This window comes from Lichenostomus cassidix, chromosome 19 (genome assembly GCF_008360975.1).
Source record: "Lichenostomus cassidix isolate B80296 chromosome 19, HeHo_3.0, whole genome shotgun sequence".
NCBI lineage: Eukaryota > Metazoa > Chordata > Aves > Passeriformes > Meliphagidae > Lichenostomus > Lichenostomus cassidix.
Window position 1 is genome coordinate 9,624,891 of NC_139499.1, and position 24,570 is coordinate 9,649,460.

The 24,570-nt window shown below is 57.5% G+C and overlaps 1 protein-coding gene across 2 annotated transcripts; it reads right to left on the reverse strand.

The window, feature by feature from the left end:
• Positions 1 to 1,930: 1,930 nt before the first annotated feature.
• HNF1B (HNF1 homeobox B) lies at positions 1,931 to 21,966 on the reverse strand. 2 transcript variants are annotated; one of them, XM_085078549.1, is made up of 9 exons: positions 21,450 to 21,966; positions 17,223 to 17,422; positions 15,723 to 15,987; positions 15,040 to 15,281; positions 8,515 to 8,678; positions 5,728 to 5,860; positions 5,431 to 5,622; positions 4,875 to 4,993; positions 1,931 to 2,589 (listed from the first exon to the last, which is right to left on the reverse strand). In XM_085078549.1, the coding sequence occupies exons 1-9, from the start codon at positions 21,785 to 21,787 to the stop codon at positions 2,569 to 2,571; spliced, it is 1,674 nt and encodes a 557-aa protein (XP_084934675.1). In that variant the 5' UTR covers positions 21,788 to 21,966; the 3' UTR covers positions 1,931 to 2,568. The 2 variants fall into 2 exon arrangements, with proteins under 2 accessions (XP_084934675.1, XP_084934676.1); XM_085078550.1 differs by having other exon boundaries at positions 15,723 to 15,909; positions 21,450 to 21,961.
• Positions 21,967 to 24,570: the final 2,604 nt, after the last annotated feature.

The following is a 24,570-nucleotide window of genomic DNA, read 5'->3' on the forward strand; positions in this document are numbered from 1 at the left end:
TCAAAATCAGCAGAAGCTTTCTCCCCACAAAGGTATGTGTAGCACCCATAACATCCTTAGCAACCCATTCTGCTTTCCCCCTTCCCAGATGCTGCTGCCCGGGGATGGGAAGTGACAGCATATGACACACTATTCAGCAACTTCATAAACTCACACCTCTGGGGAAAGTACCATCTGTTATTATATTTGTTCTACTCACATTATTGACTTTCTTCTGTCTGCTCCATCCCACTCTGCTCCATGGGAGTCACCTGCTCCATCTGTGTCTTCATTTGGATGTATCCTATGCCCTTTTTCCCCCTTTTCTTTTTGGCTCAATCCCCTCTTCCTTCACCAGCTCCCTTTCTGGTGGGGTCAATTCTCAAAGCCTCCTTTTCCCAAGGTTTTTACTTACATTCTCTGCAGAGCTGTCTGGAGAGCAGCACTGACCCTGGACCACTTCACAAAGGGTTCTTCATACCCCAAGCTCCATCCCTTCAGCCTGTGACTCTCTTACAGCTGGTGCAGACACCAAGCCCCAAAAGGTATTGCCTCAGCTCAGCTGCAGCAGATCATCTAGTGCCCCTTGCTCCCACCTGCTTCCCACTGGATTGTCCATTCCTCTGCAGGGCCAATTCAACCTGGTGCTGGATAACCAAGGGAAAGCTTAATCCATTAAGCAGGTCTAAATGGAGATGATCATTGCAAGGGACAGCAGGAGGGACATATCACCAGCCTGGGTCCCTTTTGGCCTGACCTCTGCCAAAGCACCACAGATGATCACTGTGGAATTCACAGACCACACAGCAGCAAGGATTCAGAAGAAATGGTGTTTAATTATGGTATACATTAAATTAAATGTAATTCTGAATATTGGTCTCCAATTTCCTGATGACATTCACCATAGGGCAACTCCTGTCAGTCCCAGCATGGGTGAGAGTCCCACTGTGCCACACAACTGAGCCAAAGAGCCTTTCTCAGCCCAGAGAAAGCATCCAGTGCTCCCCTTAGCAGTGGTGATCTGTCCATGGGTACCTCTGCTGCTTTCCACCTCTTTAAATCCCTCTCAGCAGTTGGCACATGCTGCAAAGTGAATGCAAAATCAGCACAAGAGGGGAGCAGGTATGGAGGAGTTTGTGTCCCACAGCAGGCAGATGATGCCTTTAACAGCCTCCATGGCTTTGAGAGGTAGGATTTGGGCACCCAAACCCCAGCAGGGCTCAGGTGTGTTCTCAGCAGGTGCCTGAGGGGCTGGATGTGCCCTCACCACAGAGCTGGGATCATTCAGCTGGAGATCTCACTGCAGAGCTTTCCATCCAGGAGCTGCTGCCAGGTGAGACAGGGCAGCAGCTGCAGAGTTCACACCACAGCCCATATCCCATCCATCACCCATCCAGGGCACCACGAGGACGAGAGCACCAGCAAGGGTCATCATCAGCTGCTGAAGGTGGAAAGCAGCCACTTGTACTGGCTGTTCATTGGGCAGGAGATGAGGCAATAACCAGGCACCCAACCCCTTCGAGGGAGAAAAGAGAGAGTCTCTGAACCCCAGCTGGGGAAGATCCCAGCAGAATTCCTTGCAGCCTCATTCCCTCTGTAGCAGCAAATGCTCCAGGCTCACCTGGAAGCTGCTGACACTTCCCAGCAGCTGGATGTGTTCACCAGGCTGCCAAGTCCTTCCCCACCCCACCAGAGCCCACACTGGAGTCCCCAAAAGCAGGGAAGTCCACCGAGATTAATTCGTAGTGGCAGTTGTCCCCACATGGATCATCCAGGTCCTGCCAGGGCTCCACTCAGCTCGCCCTGTGCCCTTCCTTCACGTGGGATGCCACCCTGCAGGGGACACATGTCTGCCTGTCCTCCTGAGCCCAGTGCTGTCTGACCACTGTCCTTGCCAGACCCAGGATTGGAATGAACTCATTTAAAGTAAAAATACAAAACCAAAACCATCCTCAGCTCTGACCTTTACCATAAAAAAAAAAGGAGAAAGAGAAGATATTCAGGACCAATATATACAGATGGGGGAATTGCACTTAATTACAGTAGTTTACATCCATTGGACAAAATTTACTTCTTTTTTATATAAATCTCTATGTATAGGAGTGGGGAGGGGGGAGGATGGAGCAGACTGTACCTATATTTACAGTTTAATTGGCTCAGTTCAACAACACATGCAATTCCTCCCTCCAAACGCCAAGTAACAGACCCCAGCCCCTCTCAGTCCGTCGAGTGGAGGAGTACAACTCAAATCTGATCCTTCTTCCCCTTCTGCCAGTTCCCAGCACAGCTCACTCCTCGTTCCTCGGGAGAGCCTCTTGGAAGGCAAACACTTCAGAAAAAAAATCCCCAAGACGCATCTTGGAAACACTGCACGGAGGGAAGGAGAGGCAGGTCCAGGATGTCCCCGGTGGCTCTGGGATGTCCCCAGGAGGGTCACGGGCAGCCTCGAGCCCCAGCTCCGTGTCGAGCTCCTCGCTGCTGGGCTGTGCTCGGCCAGGCGACTCCCGGGCTGTGCGCGCGGCTCGCCGGCGGGATGGTGTGGAAAATAAGATCCCGTTGCTATGTGCAAAAGCAGCGAGGTGTGGAGCATCACCAGGCTTGCAGGGGACACTGGGGAGGGAGAGAGCAGCATGGTGAGCGCTGGGGAATGGGGCAGGAGGAGGAGGAGGCACTGCAAAGCGTTTGGAGGCATCACCTCCTGCATTCTCCGTGACCTTGGCGGTGCTGCACAAGCCCTGCTCGGCCCCAGGCTCTGCCCAGCACCCCGAGGGGGAGGCAGTGGGAAAATACTTTGTGAGCCAGCTAGTGCCCCCCCCTCCCAAAAGTACTGCTAATAAAAAAGGGCCTGTTTGTGCCCAGGCTGTTGCAGAGATTGTGCCACGCAGCCCAGGAGCAGCCAGGCGTGAGGCTGAGCTCGGCTGGGGTGGCAGCAGGGCCAGGGGCTCATCGCTGTCCCCCAGCAGCTCTCATCTCCAGGGATGGAGCCGAGCAGACCCGCTGCCACATCCATCCCACTGCAGAGGCCCCTTCTCCATCCCTCTCCATCCCTGGGGTCCCCCCAGTGCCTGGTGGGCGGGGGCCAGGGGTGGGGGTGACCTTGTGGGCTGGAGCACACAGCAAACATCGTCAGGCAGAGATAAGGAGACGCCAGGAGCCTCCCGTGACATGTCATTAGGGACTGGCTGTGGCTATCAGGTGTTTGCCAACGTAATAAACATGGTGGCTCGGCCTCAAGCGTTGTCAGAGGAACCGGGAGGTATTTGCCCCTTCCAGCTCTAGTAACAACATCTGATAAGAGACCCATAGCAAGTGAGGGGAGAGCTGGGGGTGACCAGGGACCTCCCTCCAGCTCTGACCCCTGGCAGGATCCAGAGCAGCTACCTCCACCATGGAGCAGGTTTTGGGGTCTGGTGGGGGCTGCCTGCCTAATTCTGAGGCAAAGGGTGGAGGACCCAGGGCACAGCCCCTGGTAGCCCCAGACAATGACAGAAGCCCAAATCCCCAAAAATATTCAGGTATTTGAACAATGTGGGGAGTGAGCAGCATTTATGGGGCCCTCACGCTGCACCTGTCACACTTCATTCACCTCTGGCTAATGAAACCAGTGACCACCAAGAAAGAAATCCATGTCCAAAGATAAATTTTTCCAGCTTTAACTTGGGCATTGAATGGTTGGTAGGAAAAGAGACCCTGGGGTCTGGGAGGATTTGCTGCCAGGGACAGGGGTCAGATCCTGCCCTGGTGCTTGCAGGATGGCTAATGGGGAGTGGGTGCCCCTTTGCTGCAGCAGGTGAAGGGTCCTGGCCCCATATCCCCCCTCCTGAGCCGTGACACCTCCTCCTGCTTTAATTAAAGTGCACAAACGTGATGGAGGCAGAGACCCTGGGAGCCCCAGCGCTGGTCAGGGTAGGCTGATCAGGGATCAGCGGGGATGGCCGGGCGCTATCTCCCTGCCAGGGACATTTCCTGTGTCCCGAGGCTCCCGGGCCAGCCCAGCATCAAAGGCAGCCCAACTCGATTAATCAGGGGCAGTTCGGGCTGAGCGCGCAGCAGATGGGATGATAAAGCTGCACGGAGGAAATGGTGCTTGGAGGGGAGGCCGTGCCTGAATGGTCACCCTGAGACCTGCAAAGAGTGGGATCCCGGGGGAGTGGCGTTCATGACCCCTTCCCGAGCACCCCAAATCCCCCTTTGCAGCCCCAGCCCTTTCCTTCACCCTTGCCAGGGGTCTCACAGCGATCCCACACTGTATTTACTCTGTGGTCATTGCAGACATTTTTTTTCCTGTCCCCTGTCAAACCTAGGGAAGAAAGTTTATCTGAATGCAAGTTCAAGGCTCTCTCTTATTTATCTAGCGATCAATAAGGGCCACATATTTCCCACAGTCCCCAGAGCTGGCTCTCAGAAAGGGACTATTGTCTAAGGAAAGTCTCACACACCTGATTTGAACCAGGATAAGTCCAGCCTGACACCTGCAGTGGGCAGATGATAAAGGTTTATGGGCTGGGGGAAGTTGGGGAGCACTGGACTCCTCTTGACTCCAACCAGAGTTGATCCCCCTGGACACTGGTTGGACCTTCTCACCCCAGCAGGATGCTCCCACTCTCATGGAGTTGCCCCAGGGATGAGCAGGGCCTGGCTGGTACCACCAAGCGTTAGACAAAATGCCCAAATCCCCACCATGCCAGCTGCCAGCAGTTTTGGAGCTCATGGAGGGGCTGGAATGGGATTCTCAGCTCTGGAGGGCTCATCCTCAGTTTCCCATGAGTGCAGGAAAGGCAGCAGGACAGAGTCTCTGCTACTCCCAGCTCCAGCCCCATATCCAGAGGGGCAAAAGCTCCACTCCACCTTCACACCCCCACCCTGTGCCCCTCAGCACCCCTGTGGGTCATTACCTGCTTACTGGAAGACATGTTGGTGAGTGTGCTGATGCTGCTGGTGTCTGTCACCACCATGGCCGAGGGGAAGCGGGACGTGTGGGAATACTGGGGAGGCTCCTGTTTGTGTGCATACACTGCGGAGAGGAGGGGACAGGTCAGGGAAAAGCCACCCCAGCCCTCCCCTGGGGCACAGCAGCTGAGGACTGCCCTATGGAAGATCCAGGGATGCTGTGTGGGAATGGGCAGCATGGAGAAAGGGAGGAGATAAAACAAGCCATGGGATGAAGCACTGCTTGCCTCCACACCACTGCATTCTCAGGCAGCAGCTCACCCACAGGAGCTCGTATGGACTGAGAGGCTGAGGCTGAACCAGCCAGGTGGAGCGGGGGAAGGCAGGGACGAGCTGGATGTGACCATCCCGCACCACTGAGCATCCCATGGGCTGGAACCACGGCAGAGAGGCAGCAGCCGAGGGCGCCAGCTTGGGCAGGGCAGAGCAGGAGGAGAGCACAAGCTGATCTCCCATCTGAATTCACTCCCAGGGCCCTCTGCAGCTCCCCCCGACCCTTACTGTGTGAGTTCTGCAGCTGGGTCACGGTGGCCATGAAGGGCTGCTGTGTCATATGGCCAGGGGATTGCTGCATCAGGGGCTGCTGGTGGGGGCTGTGCAGCTGCTGGGAGAACTGCACGGGCTGCAGGGCCGCCAGGCTGCCAGCCACGCTGTTGATGACAGGGACACTCTGAGCCTGCGACGTGTTCAGACCTGGGAGCAGGGAGAGAGCAGAGCAGGGATGTCAGCACCGGCAGCGGGCAGTGTCCCCTCCGTGTCCCAGGGCAGGGGACAGAGGTGAGCTCGGGGCACACTTACTCTGGGCGATGGCCATGACTCCCGAGAGCGGCGTCATGATGAGGTTCTGGGACTGCTGCGGGTTGTGGTGGGACAGGCTGTGGATGTTGGTCAGGGTGCTCACCGGGGGCAGCCCACCCCCTGACACCGAGATCTGCGGGGAGCAAGGCACAGGCACCATCAGAGCACAGCCACAGGGTGCTGCCAGCCCCCTCCTCCCCTTCGTGGGGAGACCAGGGGATCAGAGCCCCCTCCTCAGAGGGGAGCAGCCTGCTGTGTCACTGGGGCTTCAGCACCGACAGCCCCCACGGCCCCAGGGTGACCCCAACCCCAGCACCTCAGCTTGGTGTTAATATACAGCAAAGCAGCACTGGGGAAGGACTTGGCTGGCACTGGCTTCCAGCTCCACTGGAGCATGGCACCAGGACACAGCACATCCCAAGCCTTTGCCATTTTGTCCCCCAAGTCCAAGCTCCAGCCCTCGGGGACAGCTGAGGACTCTCAACATTCATTAACTTAGGGGAAAGTGGGACATATAAACTCAGGAAGGTGAGGAAAAATGACAGAATGTGGACTAAAAGCCCTCATGGCAATGATCTTAGTCACCAATCTGGCAGGATGCTGGTGAGACAGGGAGGGTGTGCACAGCCAGAGCAGTGCTCAGGGTTTTGGGCCAAAGTTTAGGGATCAGACAAAGGCAGTTGGCATGTGCTGTGAGGTCCCCAGGGCACAAAAATGCTTTATTTCTTTAATTGCTGCACCTTCCCCTAATCCCTCTCAGCGGCCCTCTTGCACTGAGTGACCTCAATCCCAACCCAGAGCCATCCCTGTGGCACTTCAGGTGACATTTCTGGACACCAGCTCCGAGCACCTTGTTTATTTTGCACATGTGAGCTGCAGATAGCAATTGAAACAAATCCATCAATAAATTCCAAAGCCCGGGAGTGACTCACATTTCCTGATCCGGTATTTTCCACTTTCAAAGTCCCTTCAAGGCCGGGTTACACCACACTCGGCTGCACAAGTCAAACAGCTCCCGGCAAGCACACGCCGCTCGCCTGCAGCCCCAGCTCCTCTCACGGGCTGTTTAGCCCCAGAGCACTGCACCTGGATTGTGCATGACTGGAAAAGACCCTCCAGGCTCTGGACCCTCAGGGTAGACCCTCTGGCACTGACACAGCTAAGGCAAACACTGGAGCGTGAAAGAGTGAAGCCACCGAAGGTTTCTGGAGCCTCAGTAATGCTCTTTCCTGAAAGATGCAGCAACTTCCTTGGCAGCTCCTTGTTTCATGTGGGGCATTAAAGGCACATGTTTACTTACTAGAAACCACAGCCTACAGCATATTTCTATTAAATCACTTGCAAGCACCAGCTAGCCCTGCCTGGAGATCAGAGATAAGCTGGCAGAGCCGCAGTCCCGTGCGCTCCCCACGGCGCTGGGCAGCGCAGAGAGCTCAGCAGGGCTCTTCTGCTGCACTTTCACAAGTGGCTTTCCCCTCTTTAATCTGCTCCCTTTCCTCCTCCCGTGCTGCCCAGCCCCTTCCAGGGGTCTCTGCTGCTGGTCCCAGGGGCTGGCAGGGGGTGCTGGCATCACCTCGCCCTCGGGGACCCCTGCCAGGCTGCCACTGCCACCTTTATCCCTGACTCATTTTATGGCTTCCAGGCTGAGGGTTATGAGGCTCAACACACCCCTGAGGCGATCTGGGCGTGCTGGGGCAGAGGGAGTGGGCTGGAGGGGCTGGGGTGTCACTCTGTAGTGTCACCCCAGTTTGGCAGGGAACACTTGGCTTCGCAGGGTGAGCACCAGAGCCCGAGGGGCTGCACAAAGACCCTCTCCAAAAAGAAAGGAAAGGCACAGTGAAACGGTGCCACAGCTGAGGGAGGGGACAGGGAGCCCCTCCATGGCCACCCAGCTTCGCCAGCAGACTGACAGCATGGCCCAGGAGGGACAACCCTCTGAAAATGGAAGTGAAAACCGGGGAAGAACCGGCTTGGCCCCGTCACCCAGTGCCATGTTTGACTTTCGATTTCAGCAGGAAAAAAAACTCCTCCCGGAAAAGCAGCAGCTGCACGCAAAGCTCTGCCAGCCTGCTCCAGGGACAGGCTGTGCTCTGCTATCACATCCCATCCCGTCCTGGCCCAAACCCCTGCACCCCCTCCTTGCCCTGCTCCTTCCCCCACTCCTCAAGGGCTTTGCACCAGGAAGGGTCACCCTGAGTGCTCAGCCCTGCCATGGCCCTGCAGCACCAGCACTGGGAGGTGTGTGACACCACAGGGATGCTGACGTCCCATCTCCACTCCTGCCATGCTGATGTTGGCAGCTCTGCCAGTAAAATGGTTCCATCAGAGTCCCAAAGGCATGGCAAAGGGGATGGGAAGAGACAGGAGTTGAGCCAGCATGAGCAGCTTCAGTCCCCTGGGTGACACCCTGTGACAAGAAGCTCCCTGCTAGCAAGGAAGGCTCTTCCCCACCGAAACCCCAAACTTGGGAAGGCTTAGGGAAAAAGCAATGAATGAGTATTTTATTGATACCATGTCAAGAGAAAGCAAACAGTGATCCACCCAGCGCGTTCAGCCTGCGATCAATGAACCCCTGGGCTCTGCCAGCTCCATCTCAGAAAACACTCCGTGTCCCCCCGGGAGCGCCGCCTCGGAGGCGGGCGGTGGGGACAGTGGCACTCTCGTCCCCCACAATGCCCCATTGTTCAGCTGGGCCGCGTGTGAAACCCGGGGAAAGCGTGTTTGCTCTGCCCGCTGGGCCCTCTTATCTTATCAGCGCCGCCGCCACAATGGGCCAGGTGTACTCACCATCTTACCGTCGGGAGAGAGCAAACCGTGGCCCGGGTCCAGGCCGGCCGGGGAGACCTGCTGCAGGACAGCCTGGCTGGTGGTGACCATGGCAGCGCTGCCGTGGTGGCTGATGGCCCCTGAGGACGCTGCCTCGCCGCTAGCCGCCTGGCTGTAGCGCACTCCTGCAAAACATTGCGGCGTTGGCGTCACCCACGGCCACCCGAGAGGGGACAAAGGGCTGTGCCACCCCCTCGGAAAGGTCCCTGCCAGGGAACCCTGCAGCCCTCCCATGGCGCGTGGCACAAGGGTGCAGATGTGGACCAGCTGTGCCCAGCTCAGATCCATGGCTCCCACTGTGTTCTCAAGCCTTTCTGCATCCGATTCCCTCTGGACATCCTCTCCACAAGTGTATGATTAACAGGGCAGCGAGGGACCAGACACACACCAACCCCAGAGCAGACCCCAGCCCTCCACTGCCCTGCAGGGAAATCTGGCTCCAGCCCAGGTCTTCTATATAAATATATTTAATTTGGCTAGAGCACCCCGGACTGATAACCATATGATCAGCCATGTGTCATGGAAAGGCATCTACAGATCACAAATAATTAACTCAGGAAAACCCATGGGAAACAAAAGTGTCTTTTATGGGGCTGCCTTGACAGCTACAGTGAAAAGCCATTTATTAGGAGGAGTCCAGCCCTGTGCTCCCAGCCAGGTTCACTGAGCTGCCCTGGGATCGAAGCAGTGGATGATGGACAGACAAATCACAGCTCTCCTGGGGAAGAAACCCATGGCGACAAAGCCCACTTTGCCAGCCACCATGACCTGAGCCCCTGCACGAGGACAGTGGGGACAGCTCCTCAAAATGACCATCACAGGGAGGTTCAGCCCATGGCTGGTTTGGTGAAGGATGCTCTAAGGACTATGCTAAAATTAGTCTCTGAACCAAGGAAAAGCAAAGAAAATTTAACTGGAGCTTTCCACCAGCTCCAAAATCATCTGCCCAGGCACAGAGGGCCACCCACACCCTCCACCAAAACCACAACACAGTCACTCCGTAATCACCTCCGAATTTTCCCCATCAGCTGGTTAAACACGTCCCACAGATAGGAATCTCCTCACCATGTCTGGTTCCTGATCATTTCCCAGCAAACCCCTTTATCCCTGATAATAAAAGAATGTCCTCTGGCAGGTGGATATTTGCCGGCCCGAGTGGACGTCCCTGCCGTGAACAGGGTAAACATTACTCAACCAGGGCACTGTCACACACATTCTTCCCGTGGCCCCAGCCCCGAGCAGAGGGTGCTTCACTCTGGGCCGGGATCCCAGCGCTGCTTAAACAATGGGAGGGGAGATAAAATAAAGCCCTTTCTTCTGGGCGCGATCTGAAAGATAGATGAGAGCGCAGACGGCTCCTCTCGGAGAGCAAATCAGAGTTTCTGCTGTCTTCAAACTCTTTTGGGTTGAGGCAGGACCAAAAACAAGTCAATTTAAAATGCAAGATCCTGCCCTATCCAGCTGAGGGGGTGGTAATGCATGAGCCAAGGCACCCAAAGCTGTGAAGTTCGCCTTAAAACACACAAGAGGTTAAATGCTGATTTTCAAGCTTTTCCTTGCAACCCCAAGGACAAGACTTTGATTGTTTGAGGAACAATAACCAGCGCCGAGATTCCGAGATAGGCTGGGGACTGAGATTTTGGGTCTCTAGATAAAACCACTGAAGACTCTGTGTCTTGATGAAGAGTCTTGAGGAAGATTAACTCTCCTGAGGAGAGCAAGGTTGGGCTCTGAGGCTGGTGACAGTGGTGCCACTTTCCAGCCCCACCAAGGACCCTGCTGAGAAACTGTTTGCTGGGCAGGGAAAAACCTTCTGCCAGGGCTTCCTTTAGGAATCATCTATCCTCACTGGGTTCTCCCTCTTTCTAGAAAAGGAGGGGTGTTGTTATTTATGTGTCCCCAGGGCTGGGCTGGATTTTGGCAGATCTGATCATCAGTATCGGGAAGTCACCACAAGGCATTGTCGCTGTTGTCACTGCTGTGACACACGGAGCTCCCTGGTGATGGTGGTGCCTTTCCAGGCCTCCCTCATCACTGAACCCTGGGATTCAGCCCTCCCCTGGCAGCACAGCCACCAGGACCTCCCCACAAACCCCAAACCTGGGGGGAATACACAGGGACAGCTCCAGCTGCTTGCACCAGGATCCTCCCAGAGCAAGCTGGGGGCTTTGGCACACAGGGTTTATGAGCTGGGGCTCAGACAGCCCTCAGAGCCCTGCAGAACAGTTCTCCTGCTGCTCTCCTGTGCCTCCACAGCTGGAAGCAGCCCTTGTGCAAAGGGGTTTATTCCCTCTCAGTCTGTTCCTGTGGCTGCTCAGGAGAGGAGCCTGGATGGGGATCACTGGGAATGCTCTGGCCATGGAGCCTTCCCTCCTCAAGGCTTTTTTTTTTTTTTTTTTACTGGAGCTACGGCCATAATATAAAAGTCTGTTTATGGGATGGGCCATTGTGTGGCCCCTGAGCTGCACAGCCCATGAAATGTTTTACTGCTTTCCCCTGCCCCAGACGAGCAGCAGGGTCCAGCTCCCGTAGCCTTAACCCTGTTCCAGCCGATGGATGGGGACAGCAGTGTGACAGCCCCAGGACAGGCAGGTCCTGTGCACCCACAGACAGTCCCAGCACCTCCTGACTTCTCTGGGGTGCCCAATCCAACCTCCTGACAGCTTTTGGGGTGGGGGGTCAGTGGGGGGAGTTTGGGGCAACATTCAGTCTCTATTGCTTTTGTCGCAGCCTCATGCCATTTTCTCAGAACACACCAGTCCTGTGCCTTTGGCAGGCACAATGAAAAGCAGTTTGGTTCTGCTCTGCTTTAAGTCATTTTGATATAAATAAATTGTATTTAAAAGAAGAAAGCTCACTGTACTTTTAACTGTCTTTCCCATGCCTTTCCCATGCTGCTGCTGTCCTACAGCACATCCCCACCTCCAGGGTCTGCCGCTTCCCCAGCTCCAGCCTGCACTTCTGCCCAGACCTTCACCAGTGTCCTGCACATCACCAACACGGCCAAACCCCAAAACAGACCCCAAAAAATCACTGGTGATCTTGTGGCAGGGGGGATTCAACTCTGGCTCTGCCTGACTCCCCAGGATGCAGCCACCAGTGTGGACCAGAGCCTGAAGGTGGGGTGAGAGAGGCAAAGTGTAATTTTTGGGGTCATGCTGGTCTCAGTGATGCTCCACCCATTGACACTGTGCACAGGCAGGTCGCTGATGGGACGGTTTCACCCTCCCAAAATTCAGGTCCAGGCAGCACCAAGGGCAGCTCTGATTTTTGGGCTGCCACTCAAATTGTCCCTAAAGTGTTAATCTTGCTCAGTTACAGAGGTGCATAGTTTATATCCATTATAAACCCGTTTATGGGGACTAGACCCTCCCATTTCGCTGCTGTCATAAAGTTCTAATTACCCCCATAAAACAGGGAAAAGCTCCTAACAGTGCACTGTACCCACCGAGCCCCACAATGCGCCCGACAGTAAAATATTACAACTGCTGGCACTGGGTCCCAGTCAGAACCAGCACCCCAAGGAACACCAGGAAGGATCCAGGTATAAACCAGGGTACCCCAGAGAGAGGGTTTGCTGATGGGCTCCTCATTAAAGAAAAGTTAAAGCACCTAAATAGCCCTTTGGGTTTTAGGAAGAATCTCAGGGGTGGTGAGTGAAATAACCACGGGGTTATTTTTATGTTTATCTCCATCTGTAGAGATATCTAAATGTGTATATACACAAGTAATGCATTAAAAATATATATATACACATATATGTATATAAATGTGATTGCTGATATTTGCAGAGCAGGGATGGATGGATGGATGGATGGATGGATGGATGGATGGAGGGATGGATGGAGGGATGGATGGATGGGTCACACCCTGACCCCACGGGTGTGGAGCCCCCCAGGCCAGGCTGGAGGGGATGCTGTGGGGTCACTTTGTGCGCCGGGCGGCCCTTTGTATGCAGGGAGGAGCAGGGGGCAGGCGGTGCTTCCCCTAATCTCATCAATGCCCTGATTGTCTTCGGGGCTCTTGAAGATAAAAATGGCATAAGCCAGAGTCTACGGCATGGCACCGAGATAAAGCCCCGAGTGACCTTCAAATCAAACAGGGAACCAAGATTGCTGATAAAACCCAGAGTAAGGCAAAAGTCCAGCCTCTGAGAGAAGCCTCCGAGATAGAAAGGCTTTGAGTATTTACCTCCAAATAGTTAAAAACTACAGCTCGAGGCTTGACAGATGAGTCCCCAAGAAGAGGCCGGAGGATGTTTGACTTTTACAGCTCTCATCCCTGCCCCGCTGTCATTCCGCCTTTTGCAAGACCCCATTGATGTCCCAAGGAGAGGTGATCCCTTTGTCCACGGGCACGGCAGAGGTTTGCAGCTGCCCCACAGCTCCATCCAGCCCCATCGTTTCCTGCCGGGACGTCACGGGGCGGGCAGGGCAGGGACAGTGTCCCAGCGCCGTCATTAAGCTGTTAAGGCATTGAGCAGCCCAGACGCCGCCGTATCGGGGCAAGGACAGTTCAAATCCCAGCATGGACAGCCAGGATGGGGTCAGCCAGGCAGCGGGGCCAGCGCTGAGTGTGCCCCACCAGGAGTGGATCCCCAAACAGCCCTTGGAGGAGGTTCCAGCAGCGATGGACCTGGAGATGTTTTAGGAGCTGGAAATCTGCTGGGTTTTTGGGAGCTGGAAGCCTGCTGGATCCAGCTTGGTCCAAGCACCCTGAAGCAACCATGGCTAAGCTCCATCCCTGCCTGTTGCCGCCAAAATCAGCCCTAAAACCCCACAGCGATGCCCATCTCCTCCTCAGAAAGACCAACGGATACGAGCACCGACCGCCAAGAAATTCCCGCATCCGAGCCCTCCTGACCTTTCCAGAGGGGCTCTTCTCCACAGCCATCACTCCTGCCCGCTCAAAAGCCCCTCGCAATGGGCTGTCATCGGCCCTATAGGCACGGCCGGCCCCTGCTGGCACCGCTCCGACGGCAAAATAAAGGTTGGGGCTTAACGGCCCTCCAGCCCCGAGATAAATGCCCGCGGTTACAGTAATTGCTGTCCCCTAAGAGAAGAAAACAAAGGCTCTCGGGGGTGTCCCATGTGCGCTGGCAGGCCGGGGGCACATCAAAGGCAGCGGGGTTCGTTCAAAGCCCAGGCTTAATTGTCAATTAAGCATGCACGGGGGACAACGCCGTGACAATGCGGGGCTGCATGCTGGTGGGGCATTGTAAAGCCCGCCGCGACACCGAAAACAGCTGATTCTGCTGACAATGTGCTTGTAGGGCACCTTGTAAGCAATCAGCCGCTGACAGGAGGGCAAATCCTCCCCGTCCCCGCCATTGTGCGGGGCATTCCTGGGGCAGGGTCACATTTTGGTCACCGCTGGCTGTCCCCGGGATGCTGCCGGTTCCTCCCAGGGCAGGGAGCTGCCCACCCACACCCCGGTGCCCCTCGGGGGCTGCAATGGGCTGCTAACACCGAGATCTGCTGTCCAGCCACCTGCTGGCAGCGTCCCCAGCCCCGAGTCTCCTGTCCCCAGGCACCTTGCCCTTCCCGCAGGGACTCTCCGCCACACGGGTTCCTTTTGATTTGCCTTTGTAACGAGCTGGGTGTGTTACAGCCAGGCAGGGTCATTTCCAGGCGGTTCCAGCCTCCCCGGCCGGGCTGTGCCGGTGCCGGGCTTGTGTCCGAGGGGGACGTGGGGCAGGCAGGACACATCCCCCGCACTGACCACCCGCCACCGAGCCCCCTGTCTGTCCCCCTGTCTGTCCCTCCTGCCGGGGGCTGCAGAGGGCAGGTAAGGGACAATGGGAATTGTTCTCCCAACAATGCCTCTCACCCGTGCCTGCCCTGATGAGCCCCCCGGGTGTGCAGCCCCCTCCCCGGGTGTTATCTCCCGGGACTTTGGGGGTCCGCTGGGCACGGCGGGGCTGGACCGTGGTGTGGAGAGGAGGAGGTTGGGGTGAGCCTGCACTGCCCAGCAGCTTTCTTCATCCACCTCCCTCCGTTCTGGCACGGGGATGGTGCAGTGATGCAGCAGCCTGGGGTATCTGCAGCCCTGCAGTGAGGGCAGGACACGCTGCCACACCTTCCCACGGGCATTGCCTCCAGTGGGAATAATAAAAACCAAAACCAGTGCTCCCCAGCGGGCTGCATCCACAGCCCCAGCATGGTACAACATGGCAGCACAGGGCAGCTCCCCCTGCCCTGCTGGGCACAGCCTCTCCCTGCCCAGCCGAGCCCACACGGAACTCCCGTGAGTTAAACCAATCAAGCAAACACTGATTTATCCTCAGCATGACGGAAATCCAGCCCTCGCCATGTGGCTCTCCTGGCCACAACACTGCAGTGACAGCACGTGCTCCTCTCCATCACCATCCCTCAGCAAGGACCAGGCTGAGCATCCTCTCCCTCCACACACAGCCCCGTGGGCTCAGCGTCCCCATCCCCAGCCACGCTCTGCCATCACCCCCCGAGCACCCTGGGCGAGGCTCACCTGGCATTTTGCTGGGCGGGGAGGCGCTGGGCTGGTTGTGGTGTGGGGAGCCGTGGGACAGCAGCAGGTTCATGCTGTGAGGGGGCTGCCCCGAGCTGTAGGCATCCATGGCCAGCTTCTGGCGGAAAGCTTCCTCCTTCCGCCGGTTGGCGAACCAGTTGTAGACACGGACCTCTGTGACCAGGTTGGAGCCCAGCCCGTGTGCCTTGGAGGGGGACACTCCTCGCTGCAGACACTCGGCCCTGTGAGTGCAAGGGGACACGTTGGAGCAAGGGTGCTGCTGGGGGCAAGCAGGGGCCTGGGGATGGGAGCAGATCTGGGGGAGTTTCAGCCCTTCCAACAAGCCCACCTGCTCCCTTCAGCTACAGGTGAAGGCTTTTTACAGTATTAAAAGCCATCCCCACTCCCTCTGACATTGCCGGAACACCGCAGCATCCCTGCAGAATCATCCCCATTGCACACCTCTATCACCCTTGATCAGCATCCCCATCACATCCCTGCCCAAGCATGGAGCTCACTCTGCCCCAAACATCACCCAGACGGGGAAAACACTGCAAGAAGAGGCCTGGCAGCTCAGCAAAGCTGTGCCACAAGAGGCGAGCTGGGAGCCTGGCATCTCCAGCAGCTTTTGGAAGGAAGGCTGAGGCTGTGGGGCAGCACAGGCTGTGTGGGGCAGGCATTACCTGTTGCACTCCTCCACCAGAGTCTCTCTCTCCTCCTTGCTGGGGTTCTTCTGGCGCTCGTAGGCTTGGTACAAGATTTGCTGGGAGGCCGGCCCCCACTTGAACCGATTGCGCCGCATCTTCTTGCTGGGCGTTTCGGAGCAGGCGTCGTCGAGCTGGGCAGCCCCCTGGTTCTGCTGATTGAACTCTGGAAAGAGAAACAGCAGCTGATCCTGACTGCCTTTGTCTGTCATATTTCCACAACCCTGGACTGTCTGGTTGAACTCTGAAAGAGAAAGGAGCAGACGTGAGCTGGCCTGTAGCCGCCGCTCGGAGTCATTGTCCCGCGCAGAGGTGTCCCCCGTGTCCCCTCCCGCAGCACCCCAAACCCACAGCAGGCTCTGGAGCGAGCCAGGTGCTCCCTGCCACCCACCCCAGCCCATTGCCACCCCTGTTTAATGGGGAGGCATGTGCAGGGCATGCGGATGGCCATGCATATTCATGGGCAGGGCCCCTGCCAGCCCGCACTTGTTTCGGGAGGATTTTTCCAAGCAAGGAGCTGGGCAGGACGACTGCAAAGCCCCTCGAGAGGGTGCCCCTCTGTGCTGGCCCAGAGCTGCCCTCCCACTGCCATCCCAGCGTGGTGGGACGCCAGCCCTGTGCCCGGGGCGGGCAGCACCAGAGGTGACCTTCGGCGGCCGCCGCAGCCCCGGCGCTTGTCACCGCGGCAGTAAAGGGAGATTAATGGGAGGGTTTTATTATTCCCAGTTTTGCAGGGGAATTCTCCCTCTTTTTATAATGGCTTTTACCCCCATGACGGGGGGGAAACGCAGGGCAAGGCTGGAGCAGGCTCTGTTTGCTCTAACGTCTCAAGGTGTGTTTTCAGAGCAATGGTATTTGGTGCTGAACCTTTTTCTGCACTTCCCGTCTGCTGGATATTGCATCCTTTGGGAGGAGGGAGGCAGAGCCCTTTCTGGGAGTGTCAGTGCCACTCAGGGCTGCTGTGAGCACTACAGGACAGACCCCAGGGCAGGGAAGAGCAGGAGAGGGGAGCAAAGGAATAGTCTATGTGCTTGGTCAAAATCAACTGCATTTTAAACAGCACAGACTGCCCCAAACCCTGCTACAGACAGCTGCAATTCAGGGGTTTTTAATTTTCTCTCTCTACATTTTTTGCACTTGGTTGAAGAAAATGAGCAGCCTGAGAAATTACAAGGGAAAAGGGCAAAGGGGGGAAAGGCACCTAATTGCGAGTCATTATTAATTCTTTCCCAGCTCTCACAAATAGAAATACCCAGAAATTCAGCTGTGTGGCTGAGCTGGGGGGAGCCCTGTCACCAAGAGGGGCTCTCACCCAGTTTTCCTGAGCCTTAAATACATTTTACTTGGAAAACTGTTCTGGGGAGACACTACACAGCTGTGGTCTGGGGGCTGTGCTGGCACCCACGGGCAGGACAGGAATTTAGGGACCTCCTGTCCCCACTGCCATCCCCACAGGTGAGCACTGCCGCAGGTACTTACGCCGGAGGATCTCCCGCTGCTTGCGGACGTACCACGTGTACAGGGCAGCTCTCTTCTGGGTCTTCATGGGGGTGCCCTTGTTGAGGTGCTGGGACAGGTGGGACTGGTTGAGGCCGGTGACATCCACCACCTCCCGCTGAGGGATGTTGTGCTGCTGCATGTAGCACTTGATCATCTTCGCTGCCCGCCAAGGGTCCTCACTGCGGGCAGGGAAACCAAGGGTTAATACCTGCTGCCAGGGAAAAGCCCCCAGTATTTGCTTCTTCCCATGATGGAAACCCATTATTATTATTATTATTGTTGTTGTTGTTATTATTATTATTATTATTATAAGAAAGGACAGAAGATCCTTTGAGCAGATTTTTTCCACAGTCCCTCAGAACAACCCTATCCCACTCCAGGGCTCACACCTATCCCAGACTGTTCCCCCGAGAGGGGGAAGCAAAAAAGATCCTGATGGGACATGCCAGAGTCTCATTAACACCAGTAGAGCACCTCCAGACCCTCCAGGAGAAGCACAGCCCATCCAGGAACTGCTGCCATTACATTCACCACAATTTCTCCCTCGGAAGATACGAACACACAGTGGGATGGATTTGGGATGCCCATCCCGGTCTCTTAATGAAGAAAGAGGAGCTCCTGATTTGGAGGATGGGGATGCTTTTCCTGCCCCTGCTCAGGGTGCAGCACCTGCACTGTGCCCTGTGTCCCCAGGATTGCCGCTGGCTGGCAGGGACCCCTGCACGGCCACCAAATGCCACCCGCCGCGCTTGCTGTGCAGCTTCTCCCTTCCATTCCCGCAGGGATAAAGATCTAAAAATCCCAATATTCACCTACAAGAGACCCTGTTCCCTCACTCCCACAGCTGTGCACAGCTGTATGCGAAAGGCTGAGAAGCCAAGGTCAAACCAGGCACACAAACCCCAATGAGTCCCCGAATGCAAAACCGAAACTAAGCACCCCAAAAGTTTTAAGTAATTTCTGATTATTATTAAACACTTGAATTTGGCTCCTGTAGGATCCAGGGGTAAATGGCTCTTCTCTAAATCACACCACTGTACTATCCTTGAGGTAGCTGACACTGATTTAGGGAACAAATAAAATTACAGCTGAAAATCCAAATGCTGTCCGCGGTCTTTAGCTCTATGAAATGCCCAATGTGACAGCAAAGGAACAAAACACACCTGTGCTGCATCCAAGACCCCTGGGTTTATTCTGGGCTAAAACAGAGCATTTTAACTTAGAAAAATCAGTGTGAGCCCAGAGCTGGTCACAGTCCTGCACTCAAATAATGTGATATCCCAACGCCGCTCTTGGAACAACCATCTGACTGCTTTCCCAATTCATTACTTATTTTGGATCCTTCAACTTGTCAAGTGGAGGGGAAAAAAAAATCCAACAAGTAGATTTCTTACTTTTTGTCCTGAATGCAGCTTGAAAACAAAGCTGGTTGGATCCACAGCAAAGGAAGCAGAGCAGAGCCAACCTGGCTTTGTCACCCGCCGGCCGCTGTGCCCAACTGAGGGGCTCGGGCAGACCTTTGTCACAAGCAGTTCATGTCACCTCACTGATCCCACTAATTACTGATTAATAATAAGTTAATGAAACAGAGCTCATTATCATTTCTGAGAGCGGTTTGGTTCACAACTGAGCCCAGGGCAGCGTTTTCTCAGAGTGAAACCATGAGCCAGTGGAACAGAGCACTCTTGGAAAATGTCAAACGAGTGACTCGGGGGCTACAGATGAGATTTTGGAATTCAAATAAAATTTGGCAGCATTTTGGCTGGAAAAATATCTGAGAATTAGTAAAAAAAATTCCCGGAATTTCCCTCCATTTAATTATTTTAAAAAAGGCTTCACCTTGACATTTCCAAGGTGTTTCACACTTACACTTTCAAAACAATTATTCAGCTCTTAATTTCTGAGCAGTGATTTTTCCTTTACAAACCAACTTGACCGTATTCAAAAGGGTTAAACAACCTGAAACCAAACCCAAACATTTTGTTTCATGTTAAACAAAATGTTTGGACTTGAACCAAAATGAAACGTTTGAGTGTTTGTTTGGCCTCTTTTTTTTCCTTTCTTTTTTGGTTAACCTAAAAAGCCAGAGAGGAAAACCTTTTGAGTCAACACCAGCCCTTTTTCTTTGATTCTGTCACCAAAATGAAATAAAACAAACACTAATTGTCCAATCTTCAACAGGACTTTACTTACAAACAAAACCAAAACCCCGACCCAACCCAGAAGTGTTTTCTAACACTGGAAAACCAGTTTATAGCCCTGGCTCCGCTGTCCTTCTCCACCAAAATCATGGAAAGGTGTGTTTTTCTTGCACAAAATAATCCCCACAAAGCCTGGCTGCCAACGCTGCCCGAGAAAGGTGAAATTTCCCCATTCAGCCTCACACGCAGGCAGGGGGCAAAGCCTGTTCCTCTTCCCAGGGACTCGCGGAGCAGCTCACCCATTTTGTCAGCCTCAAAACCAGGTAAATACACTCCACATCCTCGGAGAAATATGCCAAGAATTTATACAGATGGATTATAAACCCGGCTCCCTGCAGAAATGACGTCCCTGGTCAGCATCTCCCTGCACACCGAGGAATTGGCTGCACGCTTCACACCCCACACTTTGCTGGGTCCCCAGGGCTGGTGGCTTTCCTGAAGTCCCCAGCCCACGGATGGGATCTGGGTGCTCCTGAGATATATCATTTGCCTGATGGGGTCGGGGTGAGCGCTGGCAGGTGGGATGGGGCAGGGAGGGAGCCATGGGGAGTCTCTCGCAGAGCTGGGCTCTCCGTGCCACCAGCCAGGGGGACACCGCGGGGACCAGGGGGACGCCGCGGGGACCACAGCACCCACCACGCCATGGGTGGGCAGCACAGCCCAGATCACAGTGCTGGAGAGCTGCAGGGCTGAGCAAGGATGTGGGAATAACCCGAGAGTGAGCCTGTCCTGGGGTCAGGACACGCGGGGAGCAGGAGAAGAGGGGTTCAGCCCCCAAGCATGGCTGCAGTCGGTGTCTCCCGGCTCCCCTACCCACTCCCTCTCCAAGTACAAAGGCCTCTCTCAGAGCAAACACGAGCTCTTTGCAAAGGCTCCTCAGGGACATGTGCCCGCTCTTGTTTGCACCAAAGGCAAACTTTGCACACAAACACCTGCGGGAGCACAGTGGTCCCGCGGCTCAGCCTGCTCGGCACCCCCGGCTACCCCGAACATGGATGTGGCCAGCGAGGAGGGCACTGGGGACAGCGGGAGCACCCCGGGGTGCAGAGGGGAAGGAACCCAGCGGGAAAGGCCTGCGATGGATCCTGCCTCTCACGGAGCCCCTCTGGCACCCGAAGGGTCGCAGCCTGGGCAGGCACGGGTGACACTGTCTTGTCCCCAAAGGGCACCGTCTGCCCTGCCGCTGCCGGGGCAGGACTGCAGCACGGCCCGGGTGTCGGGGGACGAGCCGGGGCTGGCGCTGGGCTCTGCAGGGTGGCACAGGGCACAGGGCACGGGCACAGGGCACAGGACACACGGGCGACAGCGCTCCGGCTATCGCGACAGGCACCGGCACGGCGGCGCAAGGCGGGCAACACACGGACGAACCGGAGTCGCCCCCGCCGCACTCGGGGTGTCCCCTGGGCTCCCACCTGCTCACACCGCTTCCCCGGGGCAGCGCTGCCCGCCGAGCCCGGGGCTGCCCCGTTCGGACCGGCCCGGAGCGGAGCCGCCGCCGTCGGGGGTTCCCTCCTCCTTCCCCGCTCCCGGTCCGCTTTACAACCCCTGCAATGAATAACCCGCCGGCCCGATCGCCCTGATCGCGGCCCTTTGTGTATCTTTCTGTTGATGATTTATAGAAATAAATTAATAACGCCCCGGGCTCCACGTGGTGCGGTTTATGTTTGAGCTGCCGGCGCGGAGGGACGGAGCCTGCGGCCGCTCCGAGCACCCCCGGCCCCGCCGCGACCGGCAACCGGGCAGCCCCGACGGGGCGGGGGGACGCGGCCGCCGGGCTCCGGCTTCCCCCTGCCCGCTGCCCTCCGCCGGGGGTCCCCGCCAGCGCCGGGCACGGCGGCACCGGGAGCCGCCAGCGGGTGGGACACCCCGGGCAGGGAGCGCCGGCACCGACCGCGGGAAGGGCAGGGAGCGCGGGGAGCCGCCACCGGGTGGGACACACCGGGAGCGCTCGGGCAGGGCGCTCGGGGCCGTCGGGGGCGCGGCGGGGCGCGCCCGGTGCCGGTACCTGATCATCCTCTCCACCTCCGCCCGCTGCTCCACGGCCTCCTCCGTGTTGAGCGACTGCAGCTCGCGGAGGATCTGCGGCGTGTCAAAGTCGTCGCCGTCCTCGGAGCCCTCGTCGCCCGAGAGCTTGCCCTTGCCGTGCCCGTTGGCCAGCGGCGGGAGGGCGGCCCTGCCGTCGGGGGGCCCTCCGGGAGACAGCGGGAGGCTCTCCAGCTTGACGCCGAAGCCGGCGGTGGGCACCATGTCCTCCAGGGCGCGGATCAGCCCCTCCTTGGTGGCCCCGGAGCTGAGCAGGGCGCCCAGCAGCTCCCGTTGCAGGGCGCTCAGCTGGGACACCATCCTCCCGGGGCCGCGGCGCGCCCGCCGCTCGCCTCCCTCCTCCCCGCTCCGCCCCGGCCGCGGCTGCTGCGGGCCGCGGGCCGCGCTCTACCAAGCCATGACGGCCACCATAAGGCATTATACCTTATGCAAATCAGCGCCAAGGCCTCTCCTCCGGCCCCCGCCCCGGCCCGGCACGGCTCGGCCCGGCCCTTAGCGCCCGCCGGGGCGGACTTTGCCTCGCGGCCGGCGGGAGGCCCCGGGGGAGCGGCGGGGGCAGCGCCGGGCGGGACGGCGCGCACGGCTCGGCGGCTCCGAGCGCTCGGCAGGCTGCCGTCGGGGGTCCCGGTGCCGGGCGCACCCCGGGAAGGGAGCACCTTCCTCTGCCCGCGCCCCCGGGGCCGGGCGCGACCCCCGGTGGGTTCGGCTGCCGCAGGCGCTGTGCCCCGCGCTGGAACGGGGCCAGGCTGGGAACCCCTCCGCGTCTCACCGGGAGGTTTCTCCCGCTGTGTCCTGCACCGTGCGGGGTCCTGCTGTCCCCGGGAAGAGGCTGTGAGAAGCAGGAGAGCATCCCCGAGATGGGGGTTTCCCATAGGGGTCGTGGCCCCGCCGTGGCACGGGGACAGACTCACGCTCTGGGGACAGACTCGCTGCCATTGAGCTGCGCGGGACATGGAAGGACACTCAGTTAGCGAAGGGGACACTGAAGGGACAGGGGTCGCAGGGGACACGAAGCCCACGTTGACCCTTGGCGGCAGTCAGGGGTGTGAGCAGGGAACAGGTTTGGGATCCAAGCACACCTGGGCTCTGGGATGTGAACAAAACCTGCTTTTCCTATCACTGTGAATGCACCAAGTCCCAAAGACCAACAAATTCACTTAAATCAAAGCAGGCACGAGACAAGAGGCAGCACCACACCCAGAGCCTGGCGCAGACGAGCCTGGGACCCTTCAGGGGAAGGCAGGCCTGAAATCTCCACTCATGACTGCCCAGTTGCCCAAAGCACTTCCAGTTTGGCAGCCCAGCTCCCGCTGCTCTTGGCTGGCACCTGAATGGCAGCCCTGGCAAAGGCCGACAGCTTTAAACCTGGTGTTTCCAGCCCGGATTCGGACTTTTCCAGGGCACCCAGAGTTACCTACCCATCTCAAAACACACAGAAAATCCTGCTAGGCACCAGCGCCCACGGCAGACCCCAAATGCAGCCCCAGAGCCACTCAGGAGCTCAGCTGCTGCTCCCTGACACCGCTGGCCATGAGTCCCCTCTCGGTTAAACACCCTGGGGAGCTGGTGGCAGTTTGGCTTCCTGCAGAGCCAGGCAGAGCGAAGGGAAGGGAAGGGAAAAGCCCCGCGGCTCGGCAGGAAACAGCCTGTGCCCGCCGGTGGGAGCGAGTGTCGGGAGCTGCACGGGCTGAACGGGCTGGGCAGTCGGTAAAACCATTCCTGCTCCGTGGAACAGGAGCAGCTCGGGGCCAGGATGGCAGCACAGCCCTCTCGGAGCCCCCCTGCCCTGTGGGCACAGCCTGGAGAAGAGAGGACTGAAAAATGCTCATAAGCCCCTTCCTGGCTCCCAGGCTGGAGCCGTGAGCTCAGCCGAGCAGATTCCCAAGTGCTGAGGCTGCACAGCCAGCGAGGGGATGGCAGCACCGTGTGAATCCTCTGTGAGGCTGAGGAGCTCCCCAGCCCTGCTGTGCTCAGCACCCAAAGCTCTCTAGGGTGCAGGGACCAGGTTAGTGGGGAGTGTCACCCCTGTGCCCAGCTGTCCCACCCCTGAGGGCATGAGCTCACCAGGTCGCTGCACCCAGAGGTGCTCACAGCCTTCCCACCACACTGGACTGTGATCATCCCAAAGCTCCCCTGATCCCGGGTGATGCAGGAGACACCAAACCACCCACCCTCGGGGCTGGGGGCTGTGCAGAGCCTCTGCCACCCTCGAGCAGCCACTCAGTGCCCCCAGGATGTGTCTCACACCTCCTGTGCCCCCCAGGCTGCTCTCCCACCACTGCCCCTTCACAGGCTCCTGCCCAGGGCAGTTTGTGGGAGGCTCTGCAGGTGCCAGGGGAGGGCAGGAGCCGGGCTGAGCGCCAAAACCCCCCGGCACGGGCTGTGACACCCCCACCCTGCCCAGCCTGGGAACAGCCTGGCTCCTGTTCCGAGAAGATCCCCTTTCCCTTTCAAGTGGGCTGGTGAGCTTTGACTTGGTCTTTGCACAGGCTTCATGGCATCGCATGATAATAATGTTCTGTCACAGTGGGTGACCTGGACCTTGTCCTGTTTCCACACATTTGGAACCACCTGGCTAATGAAGTGGATATCGTTTTCTGGTCCATCTCTCTCACCCCGGTGCTCTTCCCCCTTCCTCCACGCCCCGCTCCTCTCAGCGATGTCAGGAGCCTCACTGCAAGCGGCCTTTTCCCATCGTTGTCCGGCACAGCTCATTAACTCCTCTCAGCAGAAGAGTGTGGTCATTACGGCTCGGGGGGCCGGTGGGTGCCCCGGGGGCTGGGAGCACATAGTTTCCCAGCACCAGCCTGGTGAGAGCATCAGCCCGAGCTTTCAGCGGGAGGTGACTGCGGCTGGGAACGCAGGGCTGCACCGGCAGGGTTTTTTCAAGCCGAGCATGCTCTGCTCTGCCCCTCAACGCTCCGAAGCCACCTGGTTTGCAGCCAGCCCACATTGGCCAGCAGCTCCCAGGGCTGGAGTGGCCTCACCTCCCGCTCCCCATCACCTCAGAGGCTCCAGGGACCAAACCAGCAGCCCATCCCTTCACACTGTCCACAAGCAGGGAATAACCATCCCTCTGCAAC

Coding starts and splice junctions, on each gene's coding strand:
- HNF1B (XM_085078549.1), bottom strand. CDS start 21,787: ATGGTGTCCCAGCTGAGCGCCCTGCAACGGGAGCTGCTGGGCGCCCTG. Junction 15,282..15,722: donor CTGGTGGAGGAGTGCAACAG/GTAATGCCTGCC, acceptor TTGCACTCACAG/GGCCGAGTGTCTGCAGCGAG. Junction 5,861..8,514: donor TCTCTCCCGACGGTAAGATG/GTGAGTACACCT, acceptor TGCTCCCCGCAG/ATCTCGGTGTCAGGGGGTGG.